This window comes from Aphelocoma coerulescens, chromosome 5, assembly GCF_041296385.1.
Source record: "Aphelocoma coerulescens isolate FSJ_1873_10779 chromosome 5, UR_Acoe_1.0, whole genome shotgun sequence".
Lineage (NCBI taxonomy): Eukaryota > Metazoa > Chordata > Aves > Passeriformes > Corvidae > Aphelocoma > Aphelocoma coerulescens.
In genome coordinates this window covers 50,381,595-50,400,356 of record NC_091019.1, presented here as the reverse complement: position 1 = coordinate 50,400,356, position 18,762 = coordinate 50,381,595, and the positions used below count along the sequence as shown (strand labels likewise).

The 18,762-nt window shown below is 38.8% G+C and overlaps 1 protein-coding gene across 9 annotated transcripts in view; it reads left to right on the top strand.

Annotated features, from left to right (window-relative positions):
• FOXN3 (forkhead box N3) overlaps nucleotides 1-18,762 on the top strand; it is a 220,598-nt gene that overhangs the window by 194,272 nt on the left and 7,564 nt on the right. For all 9 annotated transcript variants that reach the window (XM_069018057.1, XM_069018055.1, XM_069018058.1 and 6 more), the window contains one exon: nucleotides 8,660-8,768. In XM_069018057.1, coding sequence (XP_068874158.1) covers nucleotides 8,660-8,768 — 109 coding nt within the window. The remainder of the gene's footprint in view (nucleotides 1-8,659; nucleotides 8,769-18,762) is intronic.

Genomic DNA, 18,762 nt, shown 5'->3' with positions numbered 1-18,762 from the left:
GTTCTTTTCCTGGTATCAGACTGTGGTGTCAAGTATGTGCGTAAGGGCTGCAAAATGCCCCATATTCTGAAAACAAATTTGGAGAGTGAAGGACATAGTCTGTAGTTTGGCCACAGGTGTTAATACCTGAATGGAAGCCTCTTTTGGTCTGAGAATCTGGCTCTGAACATGCCACTTACTGACACAACAAGGAGTCAGCTGGAGGCAGAACCTGAGGTCATTTCACCTTATAACAACTCTTTACAACTCAGAAAATTTAAAACTCTGGTCCATTAAGACCTTTGCCTGTCCTACAGACATTTAACCATTGTAGTGACAAGTGGATACCTCCAAGGCAGATTGTGACAGAATATGGATTCATTTTCTGTGAGTGGTTAAGTGCATTGGCTTTTGAATTTGAAGGCATCTTGGATTAAAAGCTGCTTTTCCAGTGGTGTAAAAACCCATGTTAATCTAGGGAGTGTGGGTGCTAAAAGCATCTTTAGATTGAAGTTAGTTCCAGCAATTATTCAAAGTCTACTGGAATTTATACTGTTAATATGGTCTGTCAGAAGGGAATCCTATCTCAGTAGTATTAGAAAATCCAAAGTAAAGTATTCCTGCTTTGTAACAGATTGATTAATTAGCTGTATGGTTTTAAATGACCATTTAAAACTCCACACCCATGTGTGAAACACTGCCGGCAATCACAAATGAATTCTAAAATCAGCTTTTGCTTTTATATGAAATCTTGACATGGTGTCTGAAAAACATTGCTTACCATTTACCCCAATTCCACCATTCTTTAGTTTTCGTTCAAAGAAACAAAAAGGCATAGTAAAAGAGTAAAATACTGTTATTAGGATTATTTTGTGTTTGTGTGGGTTTTACTGTATAGACTCATAAAACTGATTGTTTGCATTGCTGCTAAAGGTTAGGAATATGCAATCATAGTTACAGTGTTAACATCAGAAATCAGTTTCTCAATTATTAACATTTTTCAGTATATTCACAGACCCAAATACTTACGACTGTAACTAAAGGCAGAAGTTCAAAGTAGCCAGCTGTGTACAAGTTTCTACTGAAAACTGCAATCCAGCTGGCATGAGGAGTTAAAGCGTGAAAGATACTGTGATATGCTAAGAGAGAGCATGTAGGAACATAGATTTAATACTTTCAGTTTATTTATACTTATTCCGTTTATACTTTCAGTTTCAGTTTATTGAAGTCCTTGTGTTTCATCAGGTTTTGTAGGTTTGTGTTTGAAAAGAAAGACCGATTGGAACACCTGTTTCCTTTAGATGCAGATATCACAATTTACAAATACTTGGGATTTTTATTAGAAGCCAGTTCATGAATATTAATTCCAAAATATGTGACTTGCATTAAAAACTGTATCTGGACCTGCAGGGCACTGAGCACTGTCTGGGCCATCTTGGGCAAGTTGCATCAAATTTCTGGGCCTGTTTCCCTCATGTGAATCTAATTTGGAGAGAGGACAGAAGAAAACAGGATGATGAACAAATGGTAGAGCTCCGTTTAGAACTCATGGGTGCTAAATCAGTGAAGTCCATGAGGTAGTTTTGTACAGTTGCATTTTTGTACAAAAGGCTTTCAGCACTTCAGTTCTTACCAATGTCTTGAAAGTTAATATTACTAGCTGTCATTCCAGCATAGTATTGCCTACTCCTAAGAGTGTGGTGTCCTGAGCATATCATTAAGTCTTGCCAAACTATGATGTTTTGCCATGATTAAAATGGAGATAGGTCTTGGTGCTTTTGCAGCTTGTTTGAATTCCTGAGATTCAAGTCACTGGAAGCATGTAAGTAACAATACCTTCTTAATTGCTGAGGTCATCCTGAACTTTGAGTCACTTGCTTTTCTGGAGGGACGAGTAAAGAAGGGACTGCATTTTAGTGTATGGCTGCTACTGCTAGTGAAGAGTGCTGTGGTCAAAGGGAAATACTGATTTAATCCAAGAAGTTTCTCAGTGCTATTACACATAGCTTCAAATGCATGCATAGTCCTTTGTCTGTTGCTGTGTAATTTGTGAATTGCACACAAATGTAAGTCTATTGCTCAACCTAAAGTTTAATATGCAAACAGCTATTAAATAGTGCTCACAGAAAGCATTTGACATCCATCTTCTAGTTTCAGTACTGCTCATCACTACTCACTTGGTTGGGTTGGCTAGAAAGGGGTGGCCTTCAGAAGACTTTGCAACACTGGTTTTGTGGGTGGTTCCTTACAGGAGTCTGAAGTGCTGTGGTAGAGATGTTTGGGAAGATACGAGCATGGAGTTTTGCTGGGTGCTTCTTAAAAAATAGGTTTACCAGGGTTGAAACCAGTGTCTCTCTGATTTGGAAGTCTTTATTAGTCTTTGCCTCAAAACTTATAAAACCCAGACTAGATACATATACTGTAAGTTTCATGGGAGGAGAAGTAATTCCCTAAAGAGATCTTTATGCTTCACCTCTATACTTCTAAAATGGTACCCCAATGAAATTAACTTTTTAATATAATGCAAATGGATTGTATTATGTGTGAGACACATATACAGGAATGAAGACCAAAAAAAATTGCCTTAATGACAGTCAGAAATTCTCCAAATAGGATAAACTAGAACATGCTGTTTTCATTGGACATGAAACTTGATCGTTCTCTTAGTACTGCTTATGGACAAGTCACTTACTATAACTTAGACAGGTTCCAGCCTAACCTGGAGTATCAGAAAATGATAAATCATTAAGAGTAAAATGTTTCATAAAGTTATTTTTGCTGACAATTTTGTATCAAAGCAAATACTAGGAAAAGACATTTTCATAATGTTCAAACTTTCTGTTGCTGGGTTTTGTTTGGGATTTTGTTTTGTTTTGTTTTACTTTGGTATTTAATATTGAGCCATTAAAGTGAAATAGAATTGGAAAGAAAGCTTACATTTATGAAATACTTTCTACTACTTTTTCTGTACTCTTCATAATACTTTTAGACTAGGTATGAGTGTGATAGGATTATCAGGATACATTTGTCTCCCCCACCTCAAATTTTTGTTTAGAATAAATGGCTTGTTGGATGCATCCTAGATTTGCAGTTTGTAAGGACTACAGAGTGTGGAATTTAAGAGCTATAGAATTGTCCTTGAGCAGTAAAATACAATTTGGGCAGATGTCATCAAATTTGTTCCTGGGATAAGGTAGTTGAATAAAATTACACATTTGACAGAAAACATTTGCTTTTTGGCAACTTCTGATGTCCCATCCACTATACATCATCAGCAATTTCCTACTTTGAGTGCTTGTAGCCTGATATAAAGTATTCTGCTGAACACTGTGCTGAAAGAAAGCTTGGCAGAAAAGAGCTGGAAGTTGACAGATATTAGCAGAAACTCAGTACCTCTTGTCTATAATGATTTCTTCTGTGCTGCAAGAGCTGGGTCAGGGAAGAGGGCCCTGAGATCAATGCATGTGCCTCGTGATTACAGAAGAAGCAAAGAACCAGTCTATCCCTACAAGATACTTTCACACTCACACGTTCCACTTTTTTAAAATTCTATTTTTAGTAAATACTATTCATTCGTCCTTACTAAGTATTGGCTACCCTGAGCTGGACAGTTTAATAAAGTGTATGTTTGTTTCCCAGATCACACAAGGAACGTTTGCTACCCAGTTCATTTTCTTGATAGCCAGCAAATCTCACTTCTTGCTGATACTTCATTTAACTTTCACATGCCAACATTTAACCAAGAAGTTAGTTTCCTTTTTTAGTGAGCTGTTGGGGTGTCAGTGTGTCTGGTGGCTATCCGTTCCTTCCTCCTTCTTTTGCATTTCCATTTTACCAACTTGCTACACTGTGTGTTTGACAGTCAAATCTTCAGCGAAGGACCCAGTCTGACATGGTTTTTCTGACACTGTTGTGGAGATCGTGGATGAGGTGGTTATCTCAGCTAGAATGGGAAGCTTGCTTTACCTGCACACGCCTGCAAGTAAGAGATCAGGGATGCAGTCTGTTGAGAGATGGGATGAAAGAAGTCTGTAGTTGGAATAGTCTACTCAGCTAATGTGCACACGCGAGCATGCTCTGGATTAAAAATAGTCCTGCACTGGCTGTGGAGTGATCATGTAGCCATCTACCTACTTGCCACCTACAGACCCTGAGTACAGGCTACAAAACAACACTGGATTTTTGAAGTGCCTCTTAATACTATGTGAAGATAGTGCCTTGATGGATCCAGATTATGCTATGTTCTCCTATATGCCATTCACTTTATTGTCTGTCAAACTAGAGCATGAAAGTTCACTACAAAAGGCAGATATTTTTCCCCTTGGAGAATTTCAGAGGTGTAGTCTTGATCTTTGACATTGGATGCATTGCTTCGCTCCAGAATTAGCCAGTGGAGACTCAACTGGCTGAGTCTACTCAGGTTGTGAAATTCCACCAGAGCAGCGTAAGATCCAAAAATCATTTCCTCATTCATGCAGCAGATGAGGGGCATATTCTCTGTACGCAGTTTAACTCTACTCCAATGAAAGTATTTCCTGAGTTTAAGTTTCCTGAGAGCAGAGTAGACCCTTAAAAACATAGCAGTGATGAAAGTTGAAAGGTGAGTATAGATTTTGTCTTTTCAGACTCTTAGTGTTTCACTGGGAACATTTTGTGAAAAAAGAAACCTTCATCAAAGAGATGCACAGGTCTTCTTACATTGTTTTCTTCAGCTGAGTTTCTCAGACATAAATGGTTTTCAGGACTTGAACAGAAAAGGTGTAAATTACATTTCACACTTCTACTTAGGAATTGGGAACCTGTAACCTGCCTGTACTATTGGTTAAAGAAGCATTAGAAGAGAGGGGTCAGGACTGTAAGGTGTTAGTCCAGACTGGTACTGATTGATGATACGGCTTGGAGTAAATTATCTTACCTCCACACCTTGAATCTTCAATCTAAAATATAAATGTCTCACCTCAGAGTATGGGTTTGAAACGTAATTAAAGCTTGTGAGGCGTAAATGTATCTTTGGAATAAAAGCACCACATAATTTCCAGTAAATAATCCACAACCCTTCAAAAGCACCAAGATGTAGAAATAATGCCTCGAATATACATACAGCCTGCACAAAGGCTGGAAGACTCTGGGTGCCAGGGACAGTGTAATAGCAGTTTATATGCATAATCGTTTTTACATTAAGTAATTAATGGAATTTTTCTGAGGGATCAGTTTTGATGCTTTAAATGCTGTAAGTAGAGATGAATGAACAAGAAAGATCAATCTTACCAGGGCATGTTGGTAATGTGGATAACTAGAAATTAATACCTTTTACCACTGGATTATTTTAATCCCGCTTTCCATTTTAGGATGTTGGGGTGGTTTTTTCCTTTATGGTTCCATATATTTCTTGCAGGGATACACTCCAGAGTCCAGTGTCCTCCTTCAGTGGTCCCTTGTGTACAACCTGTCTGTTTGTCTGTCTGAGTGATGTAGTGGTATTGCTGCATCATAATTCAGAGAGTCCAGGGAAACAAAACCAAAAATCAGTAGCAATAACACTGCTGTTGCAAGCTGAAATAGTTATTGAATTCTGAGTGATGATTTCATTCTACAGAGCTGTGATGTACTTCAGAGAAAAATTAGAATCACAGAGTCATGGTTAAGGCCTCTTCTGGCCTGAATAGTCTTACTGAAGCCTTTCAGTGAGTGGTGGCATGAGGCACAGACTGGTCATGATGGACGTGAATTTCATAGACACAACAAGAGACCAAGTTGTCTCTTAGGGGATATTTTCAGAAGACAGCAAACTTCTTTATTTTCTTTTTGTACAAACATTTGTTAATTCTTGAAGGGAATGTGTGGAGAGAATGTGTGCGGGGGTGGGGGGAGCATTTTAAATGTGAAGCTTTTTAAGAGAGCGTTTCCTGGATAGCACACTGTGACTTACAAACCTGCAAAGGGTCAAGGAACATGAGGGACGAGTTCCAGTGAGGGTGTCAATGTATAGAAATCCTAAGCTGTGAGACTTGGCACTGTATTTGATATAGATATAGGTGTAGATACATATATAGGAGTACAAGGGAAAAAAGGAAACTCAGAAGAGATAAAGAAGGAAAGACAGGAGGCTGTTTTTTGAGAATTGGTGAGGAAGCAAACAGGATGTTTTAAAGAAGCAATGGGAGTTGTCAATAAGGCAGAGAGTAGGAGAAGAAAAAGAATAAGCATCAGTTAACTCTGCCAGCAGAACAGGATAATTAGGTAACTGTGGAAAGAAGAATTTAGGCATCAAGGAGCCTGTTGCTCTCTTTTTGCAGTAGCACTTCCAATATGTTTGCTTTGAAGTTTTACAGTGTATATTTAGGCAGTGTCCATAACTAACTGACACATGGTTCTGTGCATATGCATATATGCTTCATTTCAGTAGAAAACTGTGGTTTGTATCACAGTGGAGAGAAAATGCCCAGATCTTTCTCAGTCAAAGCTCCTGGTTCATTTCTTTTGATGGGACTTTGTAAACATAGAAAAACCATACTGTGTAGTGCAGTATAAAATCTGTCCTTCTTAAAAGTTGGTTGGAATAACCATGCCCATTGGAAATTATGTCTTTTTATTGATCTTTTGGTATTTGGCACGTTTATCTGCTGCTTTGAATTTACCTGTTACCTATGCATTTTAGGTTAGCCATATCCCTGAGCTGACTGCTTTTCTTTCATGACACTGGTGTTTTGGGCATCTCAAGGTCATGCTGTTGAAACAAATATAATAATAAATTCAGATTTTTGAGTTTTAACATGAGAACATTCCTCTACAATATGTACAAACCAGAACATCAGAGCAGTGAAAGCCTTGCAGTGTCCCCTGAGTGAAACAGGTTTGATTGATTTCTCATGAACTAGCAATGAAAGAAAAAGGGTACAGACTAGTGAAGTATAAATAGCAAAATGCAATTTTAAAATTATTCTGGTCATTGAAAGCTGACCCAAGTTGTTATAAACTAGGTTCTGTAATTTTAGCCATTTGAGGCTGTACTAAAGCACCTAAATATAAAAGACCTGTTCTTCAGAGGTGCTCAAAAGCAAGGGTGGGTGTAACACAGTGACAGGATTTGATCAGGGGAGTGATGTGCTCTCACAACCAGGGGAAAGAAGATTATTTTCCCAGAACTGATCTGTGTGGTCTGGAGTGAAATAAGGTGAGCGCCAGGACAGCAGGAGGGGAGTTGTTGATCTGGCTGATATTTATAGGAAGTTGAAGTGTACCTCAGCACCTTAGAACAACCATACTTCTGAGACTATACTCACCTACTTCACAATACCCTAGTATTTCAGAGTGTGAGTATTTGAAGATGGGCATGTAAAGTGTACATGTTGATTCTGAATAATTTTTCTAGTCTCCCTGTAATTTGTTTAAAAATAAATTCTGTGGGTGTATATAAAGGGATATGGTTTACATTTATCTTACATGTGTTTATATAGTATCTGTATGTTTAAAAATAATACATAAAGAGTAATGATCATCATGCTCTTTTTGGACATTCCTCGTGGGGGGAAGTTATGGTATGAATGATGACTTATAGTAAATAGAACATGTGTGAACTGGCTGGCTGTGGATGTTAAAGAAGCAAGTTTGGGTGGAGGCTGTAGGGAGGTTACTGTTCCAGCCTGAAGGGACATAATAGCAGTGCAAACAAATGCCATTACGTGTAAGTAGTTCCTGATAAGGCCTAGACTAAGAACTGTATTTGGTAGTCCTGCATCTCACAGTGGAGGAGGAAAATCATGAGACCTGCTAAGGGCACTCTTGCTTTGGTAGTGCCTGGGTAGTGCTTTTCTTCTATTTGTTCAGCTGTCTGCCCTGGGCTGCACAGGGTACAGAAACATGCCTGGGTAGAAAGCACATACTTGGTTGTAGGTTAAAATCTTGTTGGTCAGAGCTTCAGTTTTTGATCTAAAGCCAAGTGGAATGGCCCAGTGAAAGGTCTTGTCTGTAGTGGTCAGTACCTACGAGTTCAGTGTCAGTGGCATCAGCCCGTGTTGGGTGAGGGGGCTGGACTGTGGCCTGGCTATGTGCGGGAGGCACAGGACTGCTGCCAGGCTGTGTGGCAGGGTCACTGATGGCCAGAGACAGGGCCTAATTAGTGCTATGGAGATAATGCCATTTTAGCCTCTTCTCTTTCTCTTCCTGGTAAACACATATTTGTAGTTAATATTTTATTTTGCGGGAGACAGGGGCCCAAGATATTGCTGCTCAGAAAGTAAACTATGATGATAAAAAGCTGTGATCTTGCAGTGAAGTACTTGTGTTCTATTTATCTGTAAGGGATCATTGTTACTTTTTGTAGACAAAATAGTTATATCTGTGCTCATAGCTGGTTTTGACTCTAAGCACATGCATTCGCAGCAGAACAGGAATTACAAAACAAAAGTGATTCAGCTGTACAAGGAATGATCTGCAGCAACTAGGTCAGGCAGTGGCTTCTGCAAGCCATGTTATCATTGGTTGACATGAAAATAGTGTTGGAAATAGCATGGCACTCAGAAGACTCGAGGCTGAGATGTCCAAGGTAAGCAGCGTACTGCACGAGCCTCTCTAATGGTTTTTCAGTACATTGAAAAGCTTAAGTTCCACATTTTGCTCCTATATTTTTCTAACTTTTCCTTTAAAAGAAAAAACGTTTTATGTTTTGTTTTGTTTTTAGTTCCTTCAGGAGTGATACAAAATGGAGCTCGAGTACTGAGTAGAGGAATATTTCCTGGAGCCAGGCCATTGCCAATCAACCCTATAGGAAGCATGGCTGTCGCAGTAAGGTAAGAGTGGCTCATTGTGGGATCTGTATGAAATAAACTAGTATTTTGCCGAAAATGTAAAAGTACACGTAAGCTCTGGTAAACGGGTATTTTGCTGCTTGCCCATACTTCTGAGATTCTAAATGAAACAAAACTCTGCCACCTAAAATTCTTGGGTTATCATCCTTTGCAGGATAGTCATGGCATATCTGTCTATTGCACAGTGTAAAAATCTGTAAAAAACTGTAAAAATCAGTTTTATTTTCACTAGCAAATTGCAGGCAGTTTGTGGTGAGAACCTTCTATACTGGCGTGTTTCTCTAAGTGCAAATGCTTTTCCCTGCTCCTGCCCTCTCTCCCTTTTCTTAAAGACCTTTTCCTGGATTAATTACCAGAGAGAAGAGTGTCAATAATATTAAAGCAAATCCTGAAAGCTATTTGAACATATAGCTGACGTTTTGTTATTAACTTAGATCTTTGTGAGGCAGTTTCTTTCACTACAGTTTTATTTCAAGGTTATACTGAAACATTCAAGGGTAAAATGTTGTTTAAGATACTCAACTATCAGGAATCAGAGCAGTAAGAGACATCTAGTGATGGCAGTAAGAACTGTGGTTCAGTGGTTTGTTTTGCTTAAAGCAGTGCTGATTTATTGGTGGAAGCACAATTTGCCTCAGGTGTAGCTCCATTTTCTGTCAGTCACAACAGAGATTAATTTGGTCAAGTGTACTGCCAGTGCCCTCCTCTTTCAGAACTCTCAGTATCTGCAAAAGCTATTTCAGCTCAGGCAGTTGGGTATTCTGGGTGGGGTTTCATAATTAGTTCTGACCTCGCTTTACTGGGCTGTTCCAATTACACTCTCTTTTCTCTGGAAGAGGCTGCAAGGCAGTGAGATAAAGTATCTTGGTGGGTCTTATCCCATTACTATTTACATGGGGGTTTTTTATTTTTTATCCCTTTTCAGAATCAGTGTCTAGCCTTTTGGGTGCAGTATTTCCATCCAGTAAATGGAGAGAAAGACGGAGAGAGCCTATGACATTCATGTACTCCTGATGCTTAAAATGCAGAGGGGAAGACACTAATTGGAATAAAATCCATATTTTTTGATGAGCAAGTTTCTCAGCTGTTTTTCCCATTTGCTACACTGAAGGGATGCAACCCCAAGGGTCATCCTCCAGAATTCTGCAGAGTTCCTCTCCATCTCTCTTTACCACAGCTTGGCCTTGCCAGTGGCAGGGGTCAGGTCTCTTCATCAGCTTTGCCCCTGGCTTTACCCAGGACTTGTATTCTGCTCCAGTGAGGATTGCAGAGCCGTGGGACTACTGAATCATTAATTATACATAATTTTTATGAGGTGTTGAAGCTAAATGGAGAACATAGTGGTCTGAATATTCTCTCTAGAGTTCATCTGCATTTCCTGCTTAGACTCTGTTTCATAATCAGAGTTGACTCACGGAGGAGCTAGAACTGTTTTACTTCCAGGCCACTTGAAAACTTACTTTTGTGTAGGCATCCTCAAATTGCTGTGCTGTAAAGCTGTATATAGTTCAATTTTATATGTTTTCAAAGAACTGTTTGTCATGTTTTTTCCTTGCAGGTAGAGAACAGGATCTTTACCAGCTACCTGTTAATGTAGAGTTGGGAAATTAGGGATTTTACCCCTCCCTTGCTTATGTTCTTTTTGCTGTGTCTCACAGAAAAGCATTTATAATTAGTTAATGCAGACATTTCTAATTCTTTTTGTTCTCTTCTCCAGCCTTAGGCAGTATTAGAAATAGCTTGCTATGAATATATTCCTGGTGTGCATAATGTCTGCTTATATTTAAAATCTCCTGCAATATCCCCTCTTTTAATTCTTGAAAGGCAGAGGGAGGCACAGACAAGAAGCTTTGAAATCTTTTGAGAAGTTAAGGGACTCCCTTCAACAGAGCAAGTTCAGCAGGAAGTTTTGTCTTGTTTCCCTCAGGGATAATACGATTCAGAATTTCTTTAGGAAGAAGATCAATCTGGATTCACAATGCCTCTTAGAACGTCATCTGGTCCTCTCAAAACTGGATACCTCTGTTATCAGTTCCTGAGAAAATTGCACCGTTTCTTGGTGCCAACCCCTCTCCTCAGATACACAGGGCTAAATAGGACCTGTCATGTTGAGCTTTCATGGCATCTCATGAGAATAACTTCTGCTTATAATGTGCAGCAGGGGAGATTTACCACAGCATCCATGCAGCCTTCTTTTGCAATTAAGAGTAGGAGGACTGCTCAGATTGGGCTGTCATTCCTGCATAGAGGACGAAGGTCCAGTCAGGCTGGCAGGGGATGTTTTCAGACTTGTTTAGGTGCAGGAAGGTTGATTTTCCCTGCTAGTTTTTACCAGGAGGGAGGTCTGGGCAGCCATGGGAGGTGGTGAAGTCTCCTGTTAAGTTTTCTGCAGAAATTGTGTGCCTCTGCCTATATATTGAGAAGCCAGACAGCTTCTTTCTAAGACTTTTTAAATCAAATGTGTATTTTCTTGAGAAGTGTTCCTTTGATGCTGTAAATGGAAGGTCTAAAGCCACCTAAAGTAGGTAGTTTTCATCATTCTCACAGAGGACCACTAGCATTTTATTGGTAGCAGATAGTTGCATAGTAAATTAAACCTCTTAACTGTTTTTCTTTAGTTACCATATGTAGGAATCACGGGTTCTCCTGTAAGGTGCTGGTCTTCTGTTGGGACTTTCTTGTTGTCTGAGCTGTTTATTTCATTTTGTGTCTTATTTCCTCAATATCTTAATGGTCTTTGGTTTTGTTATCCCCCAAGCTGGTGCAAATAACTTGCAGTATGTTGTCCTGTTGTGCAGTGCCATTAGTGCCAAAACACAGTAACAGGAAGTTTGGTCTTGGGTTAAACTCGCAGTTGTCGTTAGGTGGTGTGTTTTGACTAATCTGTTACTCAGAAAAGAGGCCAAAGCTATAGGATTGGACTACGAAGATGAAATCTCTGATTTCTGATGTGTTAGCTCCCATCAATAGGAAAGTTTACTGTGCTGTTCATCTTCAATAGCATATTTTGTTCCTGCACAAGGTATTGATGTGTTGCTCTTCCCTTGCAATTACATGCAATTGCTTTATATTTTATATCTAAAATAAGGTACAATTGAATTAAGTACTTTGGGTTAAAAAAACCCTCCTGAAAATTATTTAACAAACATGATTTTCTGTGAATAAAGAATTGCAATTGAGGAGATCATCGTTATTGTGGAGTGCATTTGGCTTAAATTGCACAAATAGGCCTTTCTTTCCAAGCTAATCTACAAATGGAAAGGCATCCCACACTATTTTTACTTTGAAAATCATCCTCTGGTGTTAAATCTCCACAGCAGAGCATAATTGGATGTGTTTTGACAGTAGCTTTTTATTTACTTTATTCACACCACTTTTAGCTTGTTTACCATCCATATTTTCCATGTTGTGGCTGACAAGTCTAAGACCCACCCAAAGACAGCAGGGAAAAATAGTGCTTCAAAGCTGCACAGCGTGTAGCATGTCTCTAGCATGAGATCCATCATATTTTGGGGATATTTTTGGCAGACCATATCCCCATATAGTTCCCTGAGAGAAACTAAAAGTAAATGCCGTGATAGTCTGGATATGTAGAAAAGAAAATACTGACTGACAGAGGTATTCAATAAAAGCAGGCAAAGCCAGTAGTTCCTTATGTGCAGCGAGGAGTTGGTTGTGAAAGTGAGCCCTTGCTGTTCCTATCATCATCCATTGGCAAAGATCTTTTAAATGTTTTCCTAGGAGGACTTCTGTGTTTGCTTTGGTAGGGACACTCAGAGTGGCTGCATATGACATCACGTGTCTTGGCAAGGTGCACGAAGCTCCTACCGTATATAATCACCTTGCACAGGAGTCAGGTATTACCTGTTGCATCAGCCTCGGGAAGAGCACAAGCTTGAAAGTTGATCTAACATTTCAGACTACATAACGTCAGTTTCTGTACATCCAGCAGACAGCCTCCACCATAATATTTGTGATTTTCTCCAGTTACCCATAGTGTGTGGGTGGTTAGTGACTATGTCTGAGTCCTGCTGCTGTGCAGTAGAACTACTGAACCTAAGCTTCATCTGCCTAATGTGGACAGATCCACTGAAGTGAGCCTGATGGAAATTCACCCCACAGAGAATCTTACCACCTGTTTAGCATAGGCCTTGTAATTTGATTCAGGTTATTTTGCAGAAGATGTTTTACAAAATAGCCTTGGTAGTTTTTTTTAAAAAAAACTTCCTTATGTGCTACATATGCCTAGGTAATTGGTTAGATTACTTTTGGTACAGTTTGTTAGAAATACCTTGGATTTTAAATTACTGCAGGTTAAAAATAAAAATTAATGGAAAATTACATGGTTTTTTTCCCATTTTATCCAATTCTTCACAAAACATTTGTAGTTTCTCTGTCCTGGTTTTGGCTGGGATGGAATTGATTTTCTTCCTCTAACCAGTACAGAGCTGTGTGTTGGATTTAGTATGAGAATAATGTTGATAAAATGCTGATGGTTTAGTTGCTGAGTAGCACTTGTCCCAAGTCAAGGACTTTTCTGTTTCCCATTCTCCGCCTGTGAGCAGGTGCACAAGGAGCTGAGAGGGAGCAGGGGCAGGACATTCTGTAAGGGGAATAAAGGGATATTCCATACCATAGAGCATCATGCCCTGTACATAAACTGGGAGAGTTGGCAGGGAGGAGCTGATCACTCCTGAGGGATGGGTTAAGTTGGGAGCAGTTGTATTGTTCATCCTTTGTCTTTCTTGTGTTTTATTCCTCTTTTTGTTGCCTCTCTTTTCCTCATCTTTGTCATCATTGTCGTTCCTGGTTTTGTTATTATTTACTTCATTTCAAAGTGTTCTTATCTCAACCCATGGTTACCTTTTTCCGATTCTCCTCCCAGTCCCACCTGGAGAAGGGAAGAGCAAGCAGCTGCATGGTACATAGTTGCTGGCTGGGGTTAAACAGAGACCTTCTCAAGGAATTTCACAATTACCTGTAAATTGCAAACAAGCTTCCCAGAGAATTTCCCTCAGTAAAAAAAGACTTCTATTCAAGTTTCCAAGATAAAATTTTTCTTTTTCATAAGGAAAGCAAGTGCACCTGCACTGGCAGAGCTACAGCTCTTCCTTGATTTTAGGAATTTAAAAAAATCAACAAAAAAAGCCAGAAAAACAACAAATCCCCCCAAAATGCAACACTAACAAACCTTACCTACTTCATCATGAATAGATTTTAAAATACCTGCTCTTCTGCTCTTAATACCACAGTTCCTTATGCAGCTTCTGATCACTGGGGCATGACAAGAATGAGTTTTGTGCTTAACTTTATTTGAAGATGGAAAATGGTTATTTAGGTTTATTTTCATTTTAAAATTATAGGGCAATTACTAGATTATTCCTTGGGCATAGCTTTTATTATTGTGACTATTTCTCATGCTGGCTTTATTTTGGTTCTATTTTCCTCCTTTGAAGGAGCTATTTAAGCAGTGATTAAATAAACCAAACATAGGAAGCATGTGCTGAGTAGATGCCAAAGCATAAGTACAGTTATTATCATTCATTTACATTATCTGTGAACGATTATTTTTGCTTAGATAAAGGAATTGATAGGTATTTCCTTTCATAAATTCTTAATTGTATCTTTGTAGTGCTTATCACTGGCGTGATCAGCTTAACAAACCCCAAACCATCCTTGTTGCACTGCGTTCCCCTCCCCACCTGTAACAGGCAGGATGAGTTATCCTTGGGAGCCAAAGGAATCCTTTAATAACTAAAGGACAATAGCGCTGACTGACCTGATTATTCTTTCTTTGCAAATTGCACAGGGCTCCCTGTGTCTTAACATTAGATCTGCTGTTGATACTGCTGGCAGTTCATGAATGGTATTTACTGTAGTCCTTTGCACCAATTTTTCTCTGAAGTACCTTTGTAAGAGCTTCTGTCACTATTGTGAGCAACTCACTGTTGACTTTTAACTCGGTAACCCCTGACAGGAATTGTACAGCAAGTGAGCACCACTTATATTTCACATGCTTGCTCATCTTTCTGTCTGCTGGTCTGTAGTGGTTTTAAGAAGCAGTTCAACTATCTGTAGCCAAAAGTTCTGACTGTCCTGAATTTCCCTTTGAAGTAAAAAAAAAAAAAAAAAGTGATATTTTTTTTTTTTTAGCAAACCTGGAACATGTCAAAATCTACATACCCAGCTTACCTGTACTGCTTTCTTTGTATCTTCTAACTGTGTGTTTCCAGTTACATACAAAAACTGTCATCTATGGGTACACGGTATCTGTCATCCAGAAGGATCAGAGGTAGATTAAGGTGACATTTAAACTCCACATAGGTTTTTTTTGTTCATCAAAGGAATATACCTGTCTCAAGTGTGAAATACAGTAAGTATTTTTCAGCAAAACCTTTGCCATTTTACAAACAGAATGTGATTACCTATCTTTCTTTCAAGCTAGCAGAGAAATTTAAGGAAGATATGCCAGTACTTGGTAAAATGACAGACTTACTTTTGTCTCATCCTGAGGAAGACCTCTTTGAAAGGCAGAGGCACTAACACTGTGCAGAGGATATTTCCTTTAACTTGAGACCCAGCTGCTGTGAGTCCCATCTGGCTTCTGATGACATCGGTAGCAAAATTCATATCCATTAACAATGGGAATGAAGTCAGACTTTCAGAAGTCCAAACTTACACCTGCACTGCTTGAGGATTGTGTCATTCTACTACAACCAAATATTTTAAAAGAATCTGTGCACATTGCTTTAGGCTCAGATCCCTCAAGTAAATAAGACAGTCCATGTCAGTAGGCTGAAAAGCTCTAGAGACTGTCCCATGGACTTTCCTGAAAGAGCAAGCCTCTGCTTTAAAACATGAAAATATGTCAGTTTCTGGGAATTTTGAAATAAAGTTCTGAGCAAAAAAAGGGGAAAATGAGGTATCACTCAAAATAAATTTCCCCTCATTGTTATAGTAAGCACAGAGTTCTTAAATACCTTTTCTTCCCCTCCATAATTTAAAAATACTCAACATCAGAGCAAGTGCTTGTTAATCTATTTGTTTCAGTAACAAAGTGAGAGTTACAACCAGAACTGTGAGCAAAAATAGATTGAGCCAGCCAAAATCTGTCTCCTGAAACCCAGGGGAGTTCTGTCCCCTGATGGTCTAGATTGAACTAAGTAGATCACAGATTTATTTTGTAATGAATATGTGATGGTGTAAGAGCAATGTAGAGCTTGAGAATGTCTCGGAAACGTGTGGAATATGAATTGTTTAGATATTAGTTCATTCAACTCTTAATAATCTGCTAATATCAGTTATAAGTAATTCATCTAATGTTTGAGCTATTGCATATTAAGATACAGATCAGATTAATTTACTTTCAGGGTACATGACTTTTGATGTTGTGAATATCCTAAAGCACTCTGCCTATATAACTTTACTTTTCTGCAAATATCCTTTGCTAATTCTCTCCTTGACCTCCTTTCTCTTCCTTTTGTATTTCCTCAAGCAGAACTGGTTGGAAATCTTTCAAAATGTAAGTGAAACACAAAGATTTTTCTGAGATGCAAATGCTGTCCATTTCCTGACCAGTTCCACCATAGAAGCCTTTCTTGTGAAGTGTATTGGTATCTCCTTTTCTCCCCCCTTTTTTTTGAGCAATTCCTGTTTTTCACCTCTTTGTGAACTTCTGTTTTTCTTTACCAGCGTCTCTGTTTGCAGACACTCACTGTGGGATGCTAACCCCATAGTACACCTTCCCCTGGGATGTCCCTCTGTACTCCCCAGGCATCTCATTCTATTTTTATGCTGATCTGGAAGATTTGGGATCTGGATTAAGTCCACAGGCAGAGCTTTTGAATCCAAATTATAGTCCCTTTATGTAAAGGCAACACTAGAGACTCAGGAGTAGGGCAAGTCAGGGATATTTCTTTGGCACGTGGTTGCGCTGCTCCGTGGAGCTGTGGCTTTCCTTTTATTGACAGTCTCTTGGTACAAACTAACAAGACTAGATCTAGATAGCATAAAAATGGGCATCTTGGTTTAAATCCCATCCGTTAGAAGCCTTGTTCACTGATAGTCAGTAGGAATCTCATTTGAGTTCCCACCTATTCTGCCCTGTATTTGTTTCCTTGGAGCAAGAATTGATTGTTATTTTTTAATGGAAGATTAGTAATGTGTGCTTTTTAGTGAGCCAAATTGCTCTGACTTTTAGCTGCCTAGTAAAATGAAGTAACTTTAATTTTATGCTAATTTATGATCATTTTTAACATCTGTAAATGTAAATTTACCCAAAAATGAAGAATCTGTCACTTAAAATGCATCACATGCTTCCTTGTAATGGCTGATCTTAAGGAGTTGGTTATAAATTCACCTTACAACTAGCTTAGTATGGATGATTTCTTCTTCTAAGCATTTGGCATCCTCTAATGACAACCCCTGCAGTTGCAAGCCATCACAGAGTAAATGCAGCTGGCTTGCTGCACAATCATGAATGACATTGCACTTAGTTATTAATAATTGAAGGAGCTTTGTGTATTCCTTCTGGGTTCTATATGGAATTTATGGATCATACATCTACTCAGAAATCTAGGCAAAAGTAATTTTGTTGAGCAAAAGAGGTTGGCAAGAGGCTTTCTTTGCTAATAAGTGTACCTTCTATTCTATACATTTCTTTGAAAACACTGTAAATGACATTTGGAATGACCAATGAATTTGCTGCCTTCTAGCATTGTCCTGTCACTGATTCATAAATGCAAGGGGGTTTCTTATCTCAGCGAGCTCTTGCAGACAAGGGCATTTAGATGAACGGGAACTGTGGAATTACATACTGCTCTTATTTTTCCCACCTTTCAACCTTACATTTCAGAAATGGATAACACTCTGCTGTTTCTTGTGTGAGGAAACCATACATGAGATCCATTGCCTGAAACCTAAAGTACTTTCCCTTTTTTAAAGTAGAAGAGCAGTAATACTCTGGACTTGCCACTGTGCCATTCCTCTTAAGAAACATCTGTGTTCAGTGTGTGCATTTAAGAAAGGGGTTTAATCCAACACTGCCACAAGTGTGCAAAAGCAGTCCAGTGGTAGCACAAAGATGGCAAGAGAAAAATCAGTTTTAAATCAGTTTGTCATGTAATAGTTTAAAGAGCCTTCCTTTTTTGTTGGATTTTTTTTAACTGACAGAGAGGTTCAAGGCTGGTAAACTGGCAGGTGGCAGTGATGATGGCTTCAGTCAAAGACAAGCATCATACTCTCCTTCTTTTCAGAAGGAGTTAAGCATTGCACAGAATCAGTGCCTTCTTTAATTGTATTGTAAGCATGATGTTCTGTTTTTTAAAGTCAATGGCGATGCTCTAATACTTTTCAGTCCAGAATAAAAAACTGTTAGTTTTTAAATATATCATGCTGCAGTAGTTCCCACAGCACTGGGTGCCATAAAACCAAAGGAAGAAACGACAACTTCTAGAGAAAATCCAGATTTATTTTTTCTACTGCTTGTTTTGAACATGTTCTAGTATTTTCTTGGCAGCTAGTGGCTTAAGATTGTAGTACTTTTAAGGTTATTTATTAACTGATGAGAATCAGAGCTGTGACTGGACCTGGTTGCTCCTTTTCTTGGAAAGAGTCCTAAATAAAAGTTGTTCCACTTCCAGGAGAAATACCTCCTGCTAGAGTTGGAAAGTGTCTTTCAGAGGAGGCAAGGAATTACCCCAGAAAGCTAGTGTCTCTTCCCCACGTTTTTGGTAGTATCACTTTATATGAAAAAGAAGAGGAGCTATTTATGCAACTTATTGGAGTTTATTTACCCAGCAGATAAAATAATGTTAGGAGTTTTTCTTTTTAATTTTTGGAAGTGTAAACTATTACATGAAATGTAAATCAGTACTGTTTACACATCATTTATTTGCAACCATCCCCTACTTGTTCGTGCCTCTTTGTGCTGTTTTGCATCCTTTGGCTTGTTTTGTATGTCAAGTCCAATCTATGA